The 20,061-nt window shown below is 42.5% G+C and overlaps 2 protein-coding genes and 1 long non-coding RNA gene across 4 annotated transcripts in view; 2 read left to right on the top strand and 1 right to left on the bottom strand.

Annotated features, from left to right (window-relative positions):
• LOC310826833 overlaps positions 1-20,061 on the top strand; it is a 338,675-nt gene that overhangs the window by 211,793 nt on the left and 106,821 nt on the right. The window lies entirely within an intron of this gene.
• The window catches only part of LOC310826808 (cryptic protein-like), a 189,445-nt gene that overhangs the window by 80,253 nt on the left and 89,131 nt on the right, over positions 1-20,061 (bottom strand). The gene's annotated exons all lie outside the window — the stretch shown is intronic.
• Positions 1-20,061, top strand: part of LRRC2 (leucine rich repeat containing 2) — a 79,453-nt gene that overhangs the window by 31,515 nt on the left and 27,877 nt on the right. For both annotated transcript variants that reach the window (XM_083702113.1, XM_083702112.1), the window contains exons 3-5: positions 835-1,042; positions 3,221-3,377; positions 16,188-16,324. In XM_083702113.1, the coding sequence (XP_083558239.1) occupies positions 835-1,042; positions 3,221-3,377; positions 16,188-16,324 (502 nt within the window). The remainder of the gene's footprint in view (positions 1-834; positions 1,043-3,220; positions 3,378-16,187; positions 16,325-20,061) is intronic.

Below are 20,061 nucleotides of genomic sequence, written 5' to 3' on the forward strand. Positions count from 1 at the left end.
AAGCTTTCCCTTTTTTATGTCCATGGAGTTTTCTTGGCAAAATACTGGAGTGGTTTGCCAGTTCTTTCTCCAGGTGGATTACATTTAGTCTAAACTCTCGGCTATGACCTGTCCGTCTTGGGTGGCCCTGCACGGCATAGCTCATAGCTTCCTGGAGCCCCTTCGCCATGACAAAGGGCCACCCAAGGCACTGATCCACGAAGGGGCCTATTTTCCTTAGGATGTCTCTATTTTCATTGGAGAAATGTTGGAGGCTATGGAGTTATCCCAAGCTGTCTGAAGGCAATCCTGTATAGGACAGGATGTTTTTTTTTTAATGTTTAATGTTTTATTATGTTTTTATATATGTTGGAAGCTGCCCAGAGTGGCTGGGACAATCCAGTAAGATGTGTGGGGTATAAACAGTAAAATTATCATTATGGCATGGGGAGTCCCTATTTTCAACAGAGAAATGATGGAGGGTATAAGCTTACTTGTTACAGAGCATCTCAGAAATGAATGGGAGTCCATCAAGAGTGAGTTTGGCTTCCTTGTGGTGCCTATTAATGTACAACAGAAGACCCAATGGATATTCTTTTCCTTAGCCAAAGAACATTAGTTCCACAGGCAGTCACAAGGTTCATATTTCTCCCTGTGTTGTGGGCACAATCACACCCACTTCGTGTGCTTTTAAGCTGTTGATGTTGTTTTTTTACAGTGGCGGAAATTATACAATCTCCTTTGGATGCTGAATGATCTTGTCTTTTTTGAAACACGATGTTATTACATGGTTTTTTATGGGATGGAGAGAGAATAAGAAAGAAAAGAGAAATGCTTCCATTTGTCCTTTTTCAGGATAAGGCAAGAATGGGACATTATCCTAGAGTGCAGAAGAAATGGCATTCCACAAGCTGCATATCTGAATAATGGTGTCGTAGATACTAACAAAATTTTGGACAAGGTTGAAAACAACTCGCCGCTCATTAAGAAGATTGCCTTGTTGAATGAAACACAGAAAGAAAGAAACAAATTCATTTTTCAACTTTCAGGAGAACACTGGACAGTAAGTGGATAGAATATTTGGGTGGTGCGACACTTTGTCAAAAATGATATTGATATTAGAGGATTAAATAATTTCCCCACACCTTTTATATAATCACATTGGTCACAATCTATCAGAATTAGGCGTGCCAGCACCTGTTGACTTCATTAGCCTTAAGCATGCCTAAACTTTGTTGAATTAGAGCCTTTGCTTGTAGGATTGCAAAATTTTCTTCTCTAGCCTTAAAAAAATAATGAATTGCCTTGTGTAAAGCAAAAGTTAGCATGATACTACAGCAACATTCATACTTGAAAAATAAATAAGAAAAGGGATCAAAAGAAAAGCAGAAAACATGAATGTGAAAATATGTTTAAAGGACACTTGAAAACTTATTATGGCTGGCTTTTCAGAATTGTGCTTCCTGCCATGCATGTGGCTATAGACAGGCTTATGTGGCATTTTAGCGCTTGGTTTACAAACCAGCTTATGATAGGAAGTGAAATTTACACAGGCTTCCTTTTGGCTCTGCTCTTCAATTCCCTCATGTTCTTCAGTAATCTTCAGAAGCCAGCAAGAAGCTGATAAATTGTTCCACAAAGACAGACACTAGAAAAGTCTAGTCTTCATCTTTAATGGGAAAAAATATGGAAGCCCCCTGCATTTCCAACATAATTTAAAGGCAAGGTAGGCTGGAAAGTTCTCCAGGGTAGCTTTCTACTACTGAAGGTTGCCCAGGAGAGAATGTGGCTGAAAAAGTCACAGGGGGAAACCATTTGTGGCACTACTCAAACTTAATTCATCTCCAAAAGATGGCCCTGTTTTACAGCCAGTTCCAGGGCTGAGAATGTCCAACTCGAGGTGGCCTCGAGGTGGTGAGGTTGGGCAGGTCTATCTGGCTGTGCTGGCAGCACTTACAAACAAGGAGGGTGTCAGGTGGCCTGGGGAGAACTGTGCAGTCTGAATTCTGAGGCCCGGTGGTCTGAATTTGGGCTGAGATCTGGAAGTTTCCCTTTCTTATTCTAGAAGAATGTCACTTCATCCCTCTGAGCTTAATTTCTTCTTTAACTCTTGACTTGTTAAAGGGGGAAATGAAACTCAGAGGGATGACAATCTTCTAAAACAGGTGAGAAACCACTGGAACATGGTTCAAATCTTTGCCAGTTTTGGTTTCTTATGGACAACCTTTTGCCCTGTGCTTTTTGCCTCATGTAAATCACACCCATCTCACCTGGCTGTTTGCCTCATCAAGGAAAACATACATGGTGTTCTGCACTGAGGGGTGAGGGTCAGCCTGAATGATGCCCTGAGCACCTTGTAGTTCTTGGCCTCCTATATCCAGTGAGAGTTAGAATCTAGGAGAGGAGGTTACTGAACCAGTCAGACAAGCTTCTTTTTCGTATGACAATGACCTTAGCTGACCACTTAAGTGTCCTCATCAGCATCCAAAAGATTGAGGCAGAGAGAGATCCCCCCCGCCCAGCTCTGTGCTGTACTGGGGGGCTCCCCTAGCAACCATATGTGGGAGCAAGATGTGTTAATGCTGTGAACACCTCTATCTTATGCTCAAGTTATATATGTGTGTAAACAAAACCATCTATTCTATAGACATCACAGTCTCTGCTGAACTTTGTTCCAAGGAAACCAAACCATGGAAAAGTTCTGAAACCCCTGGAGACTCTCATTGCCTGCAGATTGGTGTGGTTTGTATGTTTTCTTTAGCAGAAGAAACAGCTGCCAGGGAATTATTTCTATTGGGAAAATGGTTGGAGGCAAAATGACTAAGACGCCCGCCCTCAGTCACCGCAGTACCTGGGACTGTTTTAAAAATAAATTTAAAGAGATGTGAGATCTGATCACATACTTCCAGCATCTCCTCTAGTTCAGCACTGTGTATTAAAAATACATGTACTATTGGCATTATGAATGGGGTCAATGTGTGTAAGTTGCTGCTCTTCCTTTTAAAATACATGAGAGGAGACCAGGAGAGAGCTGCCCCCTCCCCTTTGCATGCATCTTAAATCTGCTGGGGGGGCACGTGGAATTGTGATTTGCTAGAAGCATAGAGTTGGAAGTGCATAGTATAATGAAACATATGTTCATAGCACATTTAGTAACATCAGCTTGCATCTGAAAATACTGACAAAATTCTGTTTGTGAATATTCCTCAATAAAGACCTTATGTGTATCTCCTTTTCTTAGGAATTTCCAGATTCTCTGAAAGAACAGACACATCTAAAAGAATGGCATATAAGCAATACTATGATCACAACCATTCCAGCCTACATTGCCTTATTTCAGGAGCTGAGAATACTAGAATTACCAAGCAACCTGATCACAGAGCTTCCGACTGAAATTGGTAGGTCTCCTGCTCCCCAGACATCACCTTTGTTGTTTATCATCACATTCAGTGCTGAACTGAAAGGGAGCAGGCATTTCCTTCACATTTTTCGCCTCCTGTCAAATGCGCTCTCTCACTTTTAGGTGACTTTTTCCATTTCTTGTTGGGGGGAAAAAGATGCAGTTCATCACAGTCCAGACCCTGTCAGAGCCCTCATGCCTCCTTCCCAAAGCCCAGCACTTACTGTACTAGGTTTTAGGAAGGAGGCGAGAAGGTACAGTACTACATTGGCCCTGTGTGGAAGAATCGGTCACGATGCCCTAATCCCACCTCTGATGATTGACTGACTGCCTAAACAACACTCAAGTGAAAGTAACGCTGGTGGATGGGGTGATGGCTGTATCCAGATACACACCAGGGGTTGCAATGGCAGTACTTTTGGGTGGTTTCAAATTTGGTGATTTGGGGCTTAATTTGAGAACGAGTCATTGAGATATTGCAACTGGGTTGTTGGCAACAAGTCACACTTCCCATCCCAGAAATGGCAATTCTGGATTGTTAATTTCTTGAGTTTGAACCAAGAGAGTTATGTTTTGCTGTTGCCAACTTTTTAAACCCAAGAATCTTGGTTCATTACAGAAGAGGGAAACAGTTCATTCACTTAAAACTAGAAGTAAATAAAATTTAAATGGTCTCTTCTTTTTTTCACTTTTTTGGGGGGTGGGCTTAAATAGCAGATCATAGCGATATTAAATAGTTAACTAAATAGTATCTAATGCCAGGTTAGGTTTTCCCAACTGTTAAATTAACACTAATGGATATGATTTATTTATTTATGTACATTATGCTTTATGAATATAATTGCCAGCTGATATTAGGATATATTTTATGGGCAATCTGAAAGCTAAGCGCATTAGAAAACCACCCACAAGGCACAAACATGAAATTTATGCGTATGAAACAAAAAGTCAAAGTCTGGCTGTTTTATTGGTGTTTTGATCTTCGGGATGAAACAAACCAGCAAGCTTAATTGCTTTAAGTATTCCACAAGGTGGCAGTGGAGAATAGAATAAAAATGGAATCCTCCTCCAAATTAGATTCTATCTCAAGGTCTCATCATCATCTTCTTCTTTTAAAGAAGGATTGTTGTACTTTGAGCTGATAGACGCAACAGGTGTTCTTGGAAATATGATTTGCCATATAAAAATGAAGAGCGGGGGGTAGTTAGTTGCATAAAATGCTCTTTGCTCATGTGTTCTTCCCTGTCCTGAAGAAAGTCCTCTTGAAAAATCGTTGGCCTACACACACTGGCTAACAGAAATTACTATGATGAAGTGCTTGTTCCAAATCAAATGAGTGCATTTGCTGGAGATGTATGAGTTGCATACTTGCAAGTCACCAGCATGGTAGCAGAGGTGTCCTTTTCAAAATGTTCTCATGTCCTGTTAGAATAGCTGATGCTCATATTCCATGCTTTGAGTTGTAGCCGATTAAGTTCTACAGGGGCGCTGGTGGCGTTGTGGTCTAAACCACAGAGCCTAGGGCTGGCCAATCGGAAGGTTGGTGGTTCAAATGCCCGCAATGGGGTGAGCTCCCGTAGCTCAGTCCTAGCTCCTGCCAACCTAGCGGTTCGAAAGCACATCGAAGTGCAAGTAGATAAATAGGTACCACTCTGGCAGGAAGGTAAACAACCTTTTTGTGCACTGCTCTGGTTTTGCCAGAAGTGACTTAGTCATTCTGGGCACATGACCCTGAAAAACTGTCTGAGGACAAACGTCGGCTCCCTCGACCAGTAAAGTGAGATAAGTGCCGCAACCCCAGAGTCGTTCGTGATTGGACTTAACTGTCAGAGGTCCTTTACCTTTACCTTTAAGTTTTACACAGAGTAGACCCATTGAAACAAATGGCCCGTGGTCATGCCCATTAATTTTAATGGGTCCACTCTGAGTAGGATTTGTGTAATAATTGCAGCATTGCAGAATATGTGAAAATCTTTACAGGGTATTCATGTATTCATGTTGGTGGCAGTCCTAGACTGTCATTGTGTAGGGAGAGGAGATGTTTATGGACAGCCAAGGGCATTTGGAAAGTTTTTACTGAAGCCAATCATTGGCTGAATATGCAAGTTGTTTTTAAATAGAAAAGTGCTTTTATCCCATTGTCTCAAGTGATCAGCTGCATACAGATTTTCAAGATACTCCTTGGGTGGCAGCAGGGAAGGAGAGCTCTAAAGTTAATGAAATTTGCAAAGGGAAGGGTTAAAGTAATAGAGTTGATTCCCTGAGATAAAGGACAGACAATAAGGAAGGAATGAGCTAGTTCAATCTTATTCTTCTTTGGCGATCCCTCGTAGCCAAGTAAGATTGTCTTCCATAAACACGGTTTTAACAGTGAGTCCTCAAGTGACTGTAGAGACCAATTCTAGATCCACACATCCTTCCACAGTGGGGACATACGTTTCCAGGTGAGAGCTGATCATGATGATTGTTTGCCAAACATGACTTCCTCTTAGCACATTTCTCCCTTTCGTCCTGACATGACTTCCTCTTAGCACATTTCTCCCTTTCGTCCTGAGTTCGAGTGTCTTCAAAGCCCATGACACCTTTGGTAAAGGCTGTTCTCCAATTGTCTGAGTTTATACTACTTTTTTTAGTTACAGATAGGTAGCCGTGTTGGTCTGCCATAGTCAAAACAAAAAAAATTCCTTCCAGTAGCACCTTAAAGACCAACTAAGTCAGTTCTTGGTATGAGCTTTCGTGTGCATGCACACTTCTTCAGATACACTGAAACAGAAGTTTCCAGACCCTTCTATATAGTGAGAAGGTGGGGAGGGGTATTTCTCAGAAGGCTGGTGGGAATGGGTGATTGGCAGATAGCTGTGATGAGCCTGTTGATGACTCTTAACGACTGCAATAGGTCTTACAGGAAGAAGCAAGGGGTGAAAAGGTGAAAAATGGCTTTGTCATGTATAATGAGATAAGAATCCAAGGTCTTTGTTCAGGCCTTTCAGTGTATCTGAAGAAGTGTGCATGCACACGAAAGCTCATACCAAGAACTGACTTAGTTGGTCTTTAAGGTGCTACTGGAAGGAATTTTTTTTACTTTTTTTAGATTTGCCATGTGAGAGTCTTTGAACTTCCTTTGTTGACCACCAGCATTATGCTTTTCATTTTAAAGTTCAGAATAGAGTAGTTGCTTTGGAAGACGATAATCAGGCATCCACGCAACATGACCAGTCCAACAAAGTTGATGTTGAAGAATCACTGCTTCGATGGTGATCTTTGCTTCTTCCAGTACACTGGCATTAGTTCGCCTGTCTACACAGGTCATAACCAGTCAAAAAAGGTTATTGAAAAGCTGAGCAACAGGTCCTCTACCCATGTCTAGGGAAATTGCTCAATTATTCAATTGTTTGTGTGTGTGTTTTAAAAAGTAGGATATTCTTAACTTGGAAAAAAAAGAAAAGGAAGGCGAAGAAGGAAAACATGGAAGGAGGATGTTTTGCTCACAAGATCATGCAAATGGTTTATAGAAAGTGAATGAACAAAATGTGGCTATATCTCATACCTGGTGTAAGAGCAGGTTAAGAGATCCACACTCTTTTAGGATGTTCAATTTTGGTTTGCGATTCCAGATAATGCTACACACATTCAGTTGCAGTCCTGTAGGCTTCTTTTCTGGAGATACCATGCTTAATGTGTACATGTTGGGAACCAAGGACAGCAGCCATGGCACTACTTTGTCCCCACAGTGTTCCTCTATTCATGGACTCTAATGGCCCTTTGTTCATCAACTCATTTGCTGCAAGGAACATAATTTTTTTCCTGTCCCTAGAGTAGGTGTAAACTTCCCCCCTTTGCGTATTCCAGCCAGCCTTTCTTCAAATCTCTTGACTAAACTTTATGCCCTCCCTGTTTCTCTTTCTCTCTTAGGCATCCACACACACCTTTCATCTTTACCTCAGCTGCATGAAAACTGAGACGTGTGATTTTCAGCTGCGCTGCTCCATGAGTTAGTTGGTTCATGCAAGAATGCAGCACAAAAAACAACAACAAAAACATATGCCAGCTCATACTCCTCTCTGAGCTCAGTGGCAGCACTGGAGGGAGAAAACCGGGACATTCCAGGATCAAATCAGAAGCTGGATTGGCTTCTGTAATTCAGGGAATGTTCTGGGCAAATTGGGACATTTGAAGGTCTATTGTATATTTCTTTCTGGAGCCATTTTTTTTAAATTACTCTCTGAGTTTCTTAGTGTTCACTCCTCCAGTCTTCCCACCAGGCTCTCCCTGTGTCTAGGACTAGGCCCAGGCCTCTTAGTCAAGCTAGCCTTTTTTTCTTTCATAGAAAATGCACCACCATCAACATTTATACATTTACATAAGATTCTTCTTATATAATGATTAGGTGGTGTTGAACCTTCCGTGACATCATAGCAGCTCAGTAAATGGATTGGATGGGTGAGGTGCTCATGGGCAATAAGCAGCAAGAGTCAGTTATTAGCATTCATGGGGAGATCCGTTACCTTTCCAAAGGGCTTTATGCACAAAAATGGCTTTATAATGGTCTCTACTTACAGTTTTCTTAACAGCCACTTAGGAACTCTAATGCAGCTTTGCATTTCCACAATAATAACACCCACTGCCTATTAAAAATTAAAAGTTGTACTTTAATTACTGGTTTTAACGTGTTTAATAATGATTTTTTAAAAAGGAAGAAATAAAAATAAGAATAAATCATGACTCAGGAGTGACTGGGATGGTGCTGCAGCTACTAATTAAAAGTAAAATATTCTCAGGCATGAAATTACCAGGGAAACTGGATTTCATTACTGCTTTAACTGCTTCCACTCAGAAGGCACAAAAATACATTGGTTGTTTAATTATTTAATTTAGATCTTCTTCTTTTGTACACCGACACAAACCATTGGATCATATAACAGCAATCGTGGCCCAGCTGCACTGGCTCCCAATTAACTTCTGGGCCCAATTCAAAGTGCTGGGTTTGACCTATAAAGCCTATTTTTTAAAAAATAATTTGTATTTGGTTTTTACATTGCAAAATTATAAAAAATTCAATTGCATAGCCATATTAAGATTGCTGGAAGAAATATCAACAACCTCAGATATGCAGATGAAACAACCTTGATGGCAGAAAGTGAGGAGGAATTAAAGAACCTTTTAATGGAGGTGAAAGAGGAGAGCGCAAAATATGGTTTGAAGCTCAACATCAAAAAAACGAAGATCATGGCCACTGGGCCCATCACCTCCTGGCAAATAGAAGGGGAAGAAATGGAGGCAGTGAGAGATTTTACTTTCTTGGGCTCCATGATCACTGCAGATGGTGACAGCAGTCACGAAATTAAAAGACGCTTGCTTCTTGGGAGAAAAGCAATGACAAACCTAGACAGCATCTTAAAAAGTAGAGAATCATCTTGCCAACAAAGGTCCGTATAGTAAAAGCTATGGTTTTCCCAGTAGTGATGTATGGAAGTGAGAGCTGGACCATAAAGAAGGATGATCACCGAAGAATGGATGTTTTTGAATTATGGTGCTGGAGGAGACTCTTGAGAGTCCCATGGACTGCAAGAAGATCAAACGTATCCATTCTTCAGGAAATCAGCCCTGAGTGCTCACTGGAAGGACAGATCGTGAAGCTGAGGCTCCAATACTTTGGCCACCTCATGAGAAGAGAAGACTCCCTGGAAAAGACTCTGATGTTGGGAAAGATGGAGGGCACAAGGAGAAGGGGACGACAGAGGACGAGATGGTTGGATAGTGTTCTCGAAGCTACCAGCATGAGTTTGACCAAACTGCGGGAGGCAGTGGAAGACAGAGGTGCCTGGTGTGCTCTGGTCCAGGGGGTCACGAAGAGTCGGACACGACTAAACGAGTAAACAACAACAACATAAAGAGATACCTTTGAATCTCAGGACTTTCCCCCACCCCTTCCCTGGAGTCCCTTTTTAATCATTTAAAACTGCGTCTTCTCCAAACTCTAACTGTTATATCAATCCAAATTTTCCATGGTAATTGTTACACTACAAGTGAAATCAAAATCCTGCCAATGTTTCCATCTGCTTACAGTGGTCTCTTAGACAACTTAAGAATTTTCCTCATTCTTTTATAAAGTTGTTGTCCTCTTGGTTCCTGAATTTCCCTGTCAGCTTTGCCATTTCAGCATAGTCCATCAGCCTGGTTTGCCATTCTTCTCTGGTAGGGATTGTATCCTCTTTCCATCTCTGGGCTAGTAGTATCTGGGTGGCTACCTGTCCAAATTCCTGGATCCTCTCCAACACTTTCGGTAAAGTATTCATATATAATTTTTTATTAGTTTTTTTAAACATATCATTTTCAACAATAATTAAACATACTTTTACATCTTATACAGTTTTTTTTACTTCCATCAATCACATTTGAAAATTTTCCAGTCTATTCACTTAATATACATTTTTTACTTTCATTATTACATTTAAATCTCATAACTAATATCGCTATTCTTTCTCTACTTTGCAATGTTTCATATATTTCTCCTTACAAAACTTCTTGTAGTCCTACTAGCGTAATTTGTTGATTACAGTTGCTCTTCAAATAGTTACATTATTTACACAATGGGCCCCATGTGATTGGCTAATTCCGGGATTCTCCTGTAGGCCAATCAGGTTGCGGATTCACTTCCACCTGGAGCTGGATTGGGTGTCTCCTGTGGACCAATCAGACTGCTGCATTCTGAATCCTATTGTTCTAGGACCAATCAGACTGCTGCATTTTGGATCCTATTCAACTCAGTACACAACAGAAACCAATATTAATGCAGGCATAGGCAAACTCCAGCCCTCCAGATGTTTGGCACTACAATTCCCACCATCCCTGACCACTGGTCCTGTTAGCTAGGGATGATGGGAATTGTAGTCCCAAACAACTGGAGGGCCGGAGTTTGCCTATGCCTGCCTTAATGGATCTCAACTCAAGAAGCGTGGCTGCAGAAGTTTGTTGTTCCATACTGGAAACTTCCAGGGCTTGAGGAAGACATTTTGATATCTGAGACAATGGAGAACAGTTGCTGCCTCCCTTTTGTGGGATGGGATATACAGTCAAGTACAACATTCCTTGTTTGCCTAGAGTGGACACGCAAAGGGGATGTTTGTTCCAGCCAGTCGAAAACATCCTGTTTCCTCCTGGCCTGCAGCATCCTTCCTCTCGCATGTGACTAGAGGTGGGTGTGACCTTAGTGACAAAAGCACTAGGCACGCAGCCATCTCTCTGTCTTCTTTGACTTCCTCTCTTCGTTGGAGCAGCTTTTTTAGCCAGAGATACTTTCAGCCAACAGAGGAAAAAAGAGACTATCTCCATATGGGATAGACTCACATGTATATATCTGTAACTAAGTCTCCCTTTAGGGATCCATCTGTGAACTGATGATGCTGTGAGTAAACTACTTTTATATATCTTAAACAAGATTGTGGCATGTTTATTCTTTTAAGAGGGAAATAAGGGATCTTGCCAGAAATCTATATTGAGAAGCTTAAACAAGCTTGCAACCAGCTACCTGCTGTGCGTTAAAAGGGGAATGTTTAAAACTCTGCTAAGTTATAGAATTTGCTAGCACAAGTTAGGAAGGATATTAATAAACAATATATCCTCTCCTGCCTCCCTGAACATTGCCACACCTTTGCACTGCCAGTCTCCTCCTTGCTGGGAGATAAAATCAGAATCAGAATCGGAATCGGAATCAGAATAATTTATTATTTATACCCTGCCCAGCTAGCTGGGTTTCTCCAGCCACTCTGGGACGCTTCCAATCAAATATTAAAAACAATGCAGCATCAAACAATAAAAAGCTCCCTAAACAGGGGCGCCTTCAGTTGTCTTTTAAAAGTAAAATAGTTGCTTATTGCCTTGACATCTGGTGGGAGGGTGTTCCACAGGGCGGGCGCCACCACTGAGAAGGCCCTCTGCCTGGTTCCCTGGAACCTCACTTCTTGCAGCGAGGGAACCGCCAGAAGGCCCTCGGCTCTGGACCTCAGTGTCCGGGCCAGACGATGGGGATGGAGACGCTCCTTCAGGCATACAGGACCAAGGCCGTTTAAAGATCAGCGCCAACACCAACTTACACGTTTGAGATATATTAATTCACCCTGTGTCTAATGAATGATTTACACATGGCCTCCTTTTATTTTGTTTTAACATTCCCTATTATCTTGGACTATATATGCACCAAGTGTCGAAGTTCTGTGGGTGTCTGCAAGTGGTCTGTTTATGATGATTCCTTAACACTCATGAATGGCTCTGTGCGAGAGAGGTCTGGGCTTTCCTTTTCCCTTCCACCTTCAAAGATGTCGGGACCAGAGTGAGCAGAGGCCTTAGAGCTATTGCAAAAAGCAGGAATAGCAAGCAGGTGAAAGAGTTGTCCCCCAACAGTCCAAGGGTACGATAATTTCTGCCTCTTCACCTGTCGTTGTGGCTGCTTCCTTAGATCCCGGCTTTATGCCGTCTTTTGTCAACATCTGAACTGTTGCTGCTTTGCAAAGAGAAGGCAACTTCATGTGTCCCAGAAGAAGTAGCTTGCAGTATAGTTTCAGGGAGATGCTCTGTTGAATAATGTTTACAGAGAAGGGTCATAGCTCAGTGACAGGGCATCTACTTTGTATGCAGAAAGCTCAAGGTTCAATTCTGGCGTCTTCAGGTAGCCTGCCAAAGAGTTCAAGTGTTTACAGTGTTCTTTTAAATACAATCTATATTTGTCCCATTCTCTGTTGAAGTTTTGATCCTACTGATTTCTGATTTTCCCAGTCCATCTCTGCATAGTCAAGTAGTTTCATTTGCCAATCTGCCTTAGTCAACATCTTATCTTCTTTCCGTCGCTGAGAAAGTAGCATCCTTGCAGCTGTAGTCGCCTACATGAAGAGTCTTCTCAAATCCTTCGGTATATCTGCACCTAAAATCCCTAAAAGAAAGGCTTCTGGTCTTTTGACAAAAGTTTTTTTAAACTTCTTTTTGAAAATTCATTATATATTATTACCCAGAATTCCTTTATCGTTTTACAATTCCACTACATATGATATAAAGGTAAAGGAACTCGTGACTGTTAGGTCCAGTTGTGGCCAACTCTGGAGTTGCGGCGCTCATCTTGCTTTATTGGTCGAGGGAGCCGGCGTACAGCGTACAGCGTACAGTCATGTGGCCAGCATGACTAAGCCGCTTCTGGCGAACCAGAGCAGCACACGGAAACGCTGTTTACCTTCCCGCCGGAGCGCTACCTATTTATCTAGTTGCACTTTGACGTGCTTTCGAACTGCTAGGTTGGCAGGAGCAGCGACCGAGCAATGGGAGCTCACCCCTTCGCAGGGATTTGAACTGCCAACCTTCTGATCGGCAAGTTCTAGGCTCTGCAGTTTAACCCACAGCACCACCCACATCCCACATATGATATAAGGCGGCCTCTTTTTCCTTACATTTCCAACAGACATTTGAGTTAGTCCTATACATTTTCGCTAACTTACGGGGGGGGGGGGAATACCCCCTGTCTGAAACTTGGAGAGATTCTACCACTGCAGACCATGCTGAACTAGAGAGACCAATGGTCTGACTCACTATAAGGCAGCTTCCTATATTCCAATGGGGCCGGCTCTGCCATTAGGCAAAGTGGTCCACCTCAGGCGGCATATTTTGGGTGCCGTGAAAAGGCAGCAAATAGCTACCTGCTTAATTTGTTGTTATATTTTCTTCGTCAGGGAAAGAGAGATGTGCATGTGGGATTTCCTGCCTCGGGCGCCAAAATAACTTGGCTGGTCTTGGGTGCTATGCACCTTGATTGTGGAGGAGTGGATGCCATTTTACTACTTTGGTTCAGGCAGCAAAACATCTTCAGAAGCCACCCCCCTGTAATGGGGCAAGGGATCAAAAAGGGAGTCACTTGTTCAGCCTCTTCTCTGCCTTTGGCCCTTTATAGAAGTGGATCTTCATGGAATAGTTCTTGGTCATAATTTAGTCCTTCACTTCATCATAGTTCCTCCACTCCTCTGTCAGAGCCAGAGAAGTTTAGCGCTTGCACAGCCTCGTGAAATATGCTTCCTTTTATAGCTGTAGTGACCCGAATTTGCTGCCGCTGCTGCTGCTGCTTCTTCTTCTTCTTCTTCTTCTTCTTCTTCTTCTTCTTCTTCTTCTCCTTCTCCTTCTCCTTCTCCTTCTCCTTCTCCTCCTCCTCCTCCTCCTCCTCCTCCTCCTCCTCCTTCTCCTTCTTCCTCCAATACAACTTTACAATTTCCCACAGCCCTGGAGTATAGTGTGCTTCATCACATGGCGGAAAAGAGAGAACACCAGGCTTTTATATTTTCTCCTTTGTGCTAGTCTCTTCTTCTGTAGTTTTTGTAGATGGCTACAGCAGGCTGCAGATGTGAGACTGGTGGAGCATCAACTGTTGTCTTTGTGAATTAGTATATGCCAGGTAATATGGAGTGTAACATTCAAGAGATGCATGGCATGTTGAACTATGGCTGGGGAGATCTGAGCAAACCGGACTCAAATCCCCACTCATACCTGAAACTCAGGAGGTGCCCTTGGGCCTGTCACTTTCCCTCTTCTGACCTAATTTAGCTCAACCTGGGATAGTTGTTTGTATCATCTTGAGCTCCTCAGTGACAAGGCATTGTGGATAGGCAGACAGACAGACAGATCAATAATTCAAAATTAACATGCACTTTTCATATTCTCCAACACAAGAGAGAATTGTGCTATCGTGCAGTTGTCTTTTATGAGAAATGATCTTTTTTAAACAAGCAAGCAAACAAACAAACAAACAAACAAAAACATTCTCAACCCACTAAGAAGGCGCTCCAGGTTAAATGGGCCAGCCAATTTAATTTGGTCAGTTATGAATATATATATATATATATATGCTTTCGTAGATTTTCACGGGTACAGGAATGCAGGTTTTGGTGTCCTCGGGTGTCTTCCCGTGTAAAAGTTGGGGTGTCTAGGCGACGTTTCGACGAGGTCTCACTCGTCATCTTCAGGCTGGTGCTTTCGGCTTCTTGTTACTGGAACAGAGCGGGATCTCAATGTTTGAGTTCCTATAAATACTGTAGAGGGGGTGTGGTGTCTAGCCTCCAATGTTCTGGGCAGAGAGGAAGTTCCCAGGCTAGTGTGCCTTTTCTTCTTTTGTTCCTTAATTACTTGAGAGATACCTTGAGTGATTTCTTGAGTGATATCCTGAGTACCACTTAGGTGGGTCATTAGGTGTGGATTAGTTGCTAAAGTCTTTGTGTCTTGACCTCTTGAACTTTGTGAAGAGTTTTCCTGAGAAGATGGCTGTATTGCACTTAGTTGTGCTTTGGCTTGGCTTCGTGTATAGGGGCGAGCTGTGGTTTTGTGGCTTGTGTCAGCCAGATCTGTGTAGGGATTGCAGGGGGGTGCAGCATCCGGAGGTGCCACCATGGATTGGCTACTGGATGGTGTCAGTAATTCATCTGTGGAGATGCATATATATATATGTGCATATATATATATATATGCATCTGTGGAGATGCATATATATATATGCAGGTTTTGGTGTCCTCGGGTGTCTTCCCGTGTAAAAGTTGGGGTGTCTAGGCGACGTTTCGACGAGGTCTCACTCGTCATCTTCAGGCTGGTGCTTTCGGCTTCTTGTTACTGGAACAGAGCGGGATCTCAATGTTTGAGTTCCTATAAATACTGTAGAGGGGGTGTGGTGTCTAGCCTCCAATGTTCTGGGCAGAGAGGAAGTTCCCAGGCTAGTGTGCCTTTTCTTCTTTTGTTCCGGATGCTGCACCCCCCTGCAATCCCTACACAGATCTGGCTGACACAAGCCACAAAACCACAGCTCGCCCCTATACACGAAGCCAAGCCAAAGCACAACTAAGTGCAATACAGCCATCTTCTCAGGAAAACTCTTCACAAAGTTCAAGAGGTCAAGACACAAAGACTTTAGCAACTAATCCACACCTAATGACCCACCTAAGTGGTACTCAGGATATCACTCAAGAAATCACTCAAGGTATCTCTCAAGTAATTAAGGAACAAAAGAAGAAAAGGCACACTAGCCTGGGAACTTCCTCTCTGCCCAGAACATTGGAGGCTAGACACCACACCCCCTCTACAGTATTTATAGGAACTCAAACATTGAGATCCCGCTCTGTTCCAGTAACAAGAAGCCGAAAGCACCAGCCTGAAGATGACGAGTGAGACCTCGTCGAAACGTCGCCTAGACACCCCAACTTTTACACGGGAAGACACCCGAGGACACCAAAACCTGCATTCCTGTACCCGTGAAAATCTACGAAAGCATATATATATATATATATATATATATATATATATATGTCTGATGTCAAGCACCATTTTATAATTAACATATTCATTATCTTAAAAGAGGTATTCCCTTCCATTAGAGAATGGTGAATCCTTAATTTAAAATACTGTTTGTGTTGTGTTTAATCTAAAAGTGTAATATAAACACGTGCGTCACCTTTTTCTTTAGAACTATTCCCTCACATGGAAATGTGTACATTTAAACCGTTAATTAATTAATGCAATTTATCAGCAATTGCATTAGGCTGCCCTAATTCTTCCCTCTCCTCCATGAAATCTTATCAGGTCTGTTTTCCCTGTCTGTATTAAACTGGCACATCCAGATTTCTAGTTGATCTGTTGCTTTTGTCTGGGAAAACTCGCTCTGTACCACTGAATTGGAAAACCGCTTGGCCCCATGTTTTCCAGGGGCCTCTTGTTGTTACTGTAGTCTCTCTTGTTGTTACTGTAGTCATTGGAATTACTGCACAGCTGATCTAAGCTCACTTTATTTTGACAGGTTGCTTAAAAAACCTGCAAGAGCTCAATGTGAGTTTTAATCGCTTGAAGGCTGTCCCTCCAGAACTGGGAGACTGTGAGAACCTGCAAAGACTTGATTTGTCTGGAAACCTAGAACTGGCGGAGCTCCCGTTTGAAGTAAGATTTTTTACCTCACTTTTGGTAATCAATGTGAGTGGTGAGATGATGATGATGATGATATTTTAAAAACTCATGTGACAAAACTGACTTTCGCAAGTGTACTTCACGGCACAAAACTGTTTTAATGGCAGTTTTAGAATCCATAAAACTGAAAATCCTTGTTGCTGGAAGAGTAGGCCAGAGCAGATGAGTGTCTGTTTTATATATGACTATGTTACGGCTCTCATTGCGCTAGTGAAAAGGAGAGCAAAATCATGCCAGGAGGTACTGTGCTAATAATAGTGTAATGGGTGTCTGCCAAGAAAAACAAAATTATGCAGACAGCTGGATGCATGCAATCTACTACTACTTAGGCGTGGCCTATTAAAAGCACATGGCCAGGTTCCAAGGCTGCCATCCACAGCAAAACCAAAAATATTTGGCAGAGGTTCAGTTACATACATTTATGTCTGTGGTCCAGCTAAGATCTTTCTACAAATTACGGAGACATCTCACCATGGAACATTCAGCTCTGTGACAAGATTAGGTGTGCATGCTTAATAGAAGGGGAAGGGATTCATCCTTGTCTGGTCATATCCATGGGGGAGTGTAGAATACTCAGGAATAGAAAGGATTTGCATGTAGTGAGGCCTTCAGTGCCAATCAGGAGAGGCAGGACTGAACCACATGGACCCAACAGTTTGATTTTCTGCAAGGAAGATACATGCATCGGAAAGAAGTTAAAGTCCTGAACGGAGAAGAATGGCAGATTAAGCTGATGAATTATGCCGAAATGGCAAAAATGACTGGAAGAATAAGAAATCAGGAAGACCAAAATTTTAATAAGGAATGGGGGAAATTTATAATGTATTTTAAAAATCATTGTAAACAGTTAAAAACGTTAGTAAGATTGGAACAACACTTGTAGTTTAATGGTGAATTTGGGGATATAATGGAGATGTAAAAGATTTGGATTATTATAAAAGATGCAGGAGGAAACGATTAACAATAGGACCCACAAAGGGGAGGAGAAAAGTCCTGGAGATTCTGTGGAATCTTGTTTTTATGACATATGTTGGATATGTGATTGTAAAATCTTAAAATTGAAAAACCAAATAAATAAATTTGTAGATAGATGCAGCCATCTATACATGTAGAGTAAAAGTAGATGTGAAATCAGAGATATCAGATTTGCCAATCTCCAACATCTCACTTGGTATATGCTTTATTTGTGTACAATATATGTAATACATTGGAAATTTGTTTAAAGACTGACACCTTAAATAGCCTTCTTAATACAGTGTATTACTAAAATTTGCTGCGGAATAACTGGTATTTTAGACTTATGTTGACACGTAGCTATTTGTGGGTTGGGGAATTCATTTTGTCAAAAGCTCCTTGATTTAATGCGAACAGTTTTTAGTTGCCAAGAATGTGGCTGCAAGCAAGTAAGATTTTAAGGAATGTGTTTGCAGTCACTGCAATTACCCTTGGAACAGTGCCAGGTGAGTCTAACAAATGTAGAAGGCAGCAGCAGCAACAAAATTGCTATTCTGCTTCCTATTTCCACAGGGAACGCAACACACATTTTCCAAGGGTGCTGAAGCAATGGTCTGTGTAAAACAGAGCCAACATTGCAGAATGCTTTCTTATGAATCAAGACTGCGGGAATCAGTGCATTAATTTCTAGAAAAACAGCATTTGCCCTATAAGGGCAGTTCAAAAATTCACCCTAGCATACAATTCTAAGCACACATCAACTAGGTGTAACTAGAGGTGTATCTTGGCTCCCTTGAACCCTTGGTAAGGAGTTGTATTGGTGCCTCTGAAGCTGAGACCATGGACCAGAAACTTGAGAAGTTCATTTCCCGCCTGCCTTATTCGCTTTACTTGTGACTTCTTCCATGGCCATTGGGGTCAGATCTGCCTTGCTCTGTCTTCCTTCCTTCTCCTTTGTCAGTCCATCTGTCTGCCTGACTTCCTCCCTCCCAGCCACCCAGAGCTAGATGGAGAGGCACAATTGTTGTGCCTCCCCCCAGCCTGCACCTTGGCCAGGGGTAACCTCACCAACCCCTAGGTATGCCTCTGTGTGGAACACATTTCTTAGTAAACCTATTGTTCCATGTTCAGTCCCTCTGTGTAATTTGTGGTATTTGTAACCTTTTAAATCTAGGATGCAATTCTCCTGAATGTTGTTAATAGGCCATTTTAAAGCACTCTAGTGAGTGTGGTTCTTGTGTACAGGGAATTCAAATGCTGATTTTAGAGTCACTTGTGAAAATGTACTTCCCAGAATATTATTAATGTTACATAGAATAATAGAATTGTAGACTTGGAAGGCACTACCAAGGGCCATCCAGGGACGCAGGTGGCGCTTGGGTCTAAACCACAGAGCCTAGGGCTTGCCGATCAGAAGGTCGGCGGTTCAAATCCCCGTGATGGGATGAGCTCCTGTTGCTCAGTCCCTGCTCCTGCCAACCTAGCAGTTCAAAAGCATGTCAAAGTGCAAGTAGATAAATAGGTACTGCTCTGGCAGGAATGTAAACGGCACTTTCCGTGCGCTGCTCTGGTTTGCCAGAAGCGGCTTAGTCATGCTGGCCAAATGACCCGGAGGCTGGACACCGGCTCCCTCGGCCAGTAAAGTGAGATGAGCGCCACAACCCCAGAGTTGTCCGTGACTGGACCTAACTGTCAGGGGTCCCTTTACCTTTACCAAGGGCCATCTAGTCCAACCCCTTGCAATGCAGAAATCTCAGCCGAAGCATCCAAAACAGATGGCCATCCAACCTCTGCTTAAAATGGGTAGGCAACCTAAGGCCCGGGGGCTGGATGCGCCCCAATCGCCTTCTCAATCTGGCCCACGGACAGTCCAGGAATCAGCGTGTTTTTACATGAGTAGAATGTCTCCTTTTATTTAAAATGCATCTCTGGGTTATTTGTGGGGCCTGCCTGGTGTTTTTACATGAGTAGAATGTGCCCTTTTACAGTGGTAACTCAGGTTAAGAACTTAATTCATTCTGGAGGTCCGTTCTTAACCTGCAACTGTTCTTAACCTGAAGCACCACTTTAGCTAATGTGGCCGCCTGCTGCTGCCGTGTCACCGGAGCATGATTTCTGTTCTCATCCTGAAGCAAAGTTCTTAACCCGAGGTACTATTTCTGGGTTAGTGGAGTCTGTAACCTGAAGCGTCTGTAGTCGAGGTACCACTGTATTTAAAATGCATCTCTAGGTTATTTGTGGGGCCTGCCTGGTGTTTTTACACGAGCAGAATGTGTCCTTTTATTGAAAATGCATCTCTGGGTTATTTGTGGGGCATAGGAATTTGTTCATTCCCCCCCAAAAAATATAGTCCAGCCCCCCACGAGGTCTGAGGGATGATGGACCGGCCCTTGGCTGAAAAAGGTTGCTGACCCCTGGCTTTAAAATATCCAAGGAATGACAGTCTCCAACCTTCCAAAGGAGATCATTCCACTGTCAAACAGCTCTTACTTGTCAGAAAGTATTTCCTGATGTTTGGTTGGAATCTCCTTTCTTGTTACTTGAAGCCATTGGTTTGGCGGTTGTGGACACTCCTTCCTTGGAGGCTTTTAAGCAGAGGTTGGGTGGCCATCTGTCCTGTCCAACTCTACAATTCTATGATGCTAGGAGGTGTGAGAGAAAATCAATCCTGGCATTATGTGTATTTAATTTATCTGGGTTTGCAATTTTTATTACATTTCCTTTGGAGAGAATGTAGTTCCATCTTTGTTGAACCC

Source organism: Podarcis gaigeae, assembly GCF_964106915.1.
Source record: "Podarcis gaigeae genome assembly, chromosome: 11".
NCBI lineage: Eukaryota > Metazoa > Chordata > Lepidosauria > Squamata > Lacertidae > Podarcis > Podarcis gaigeae.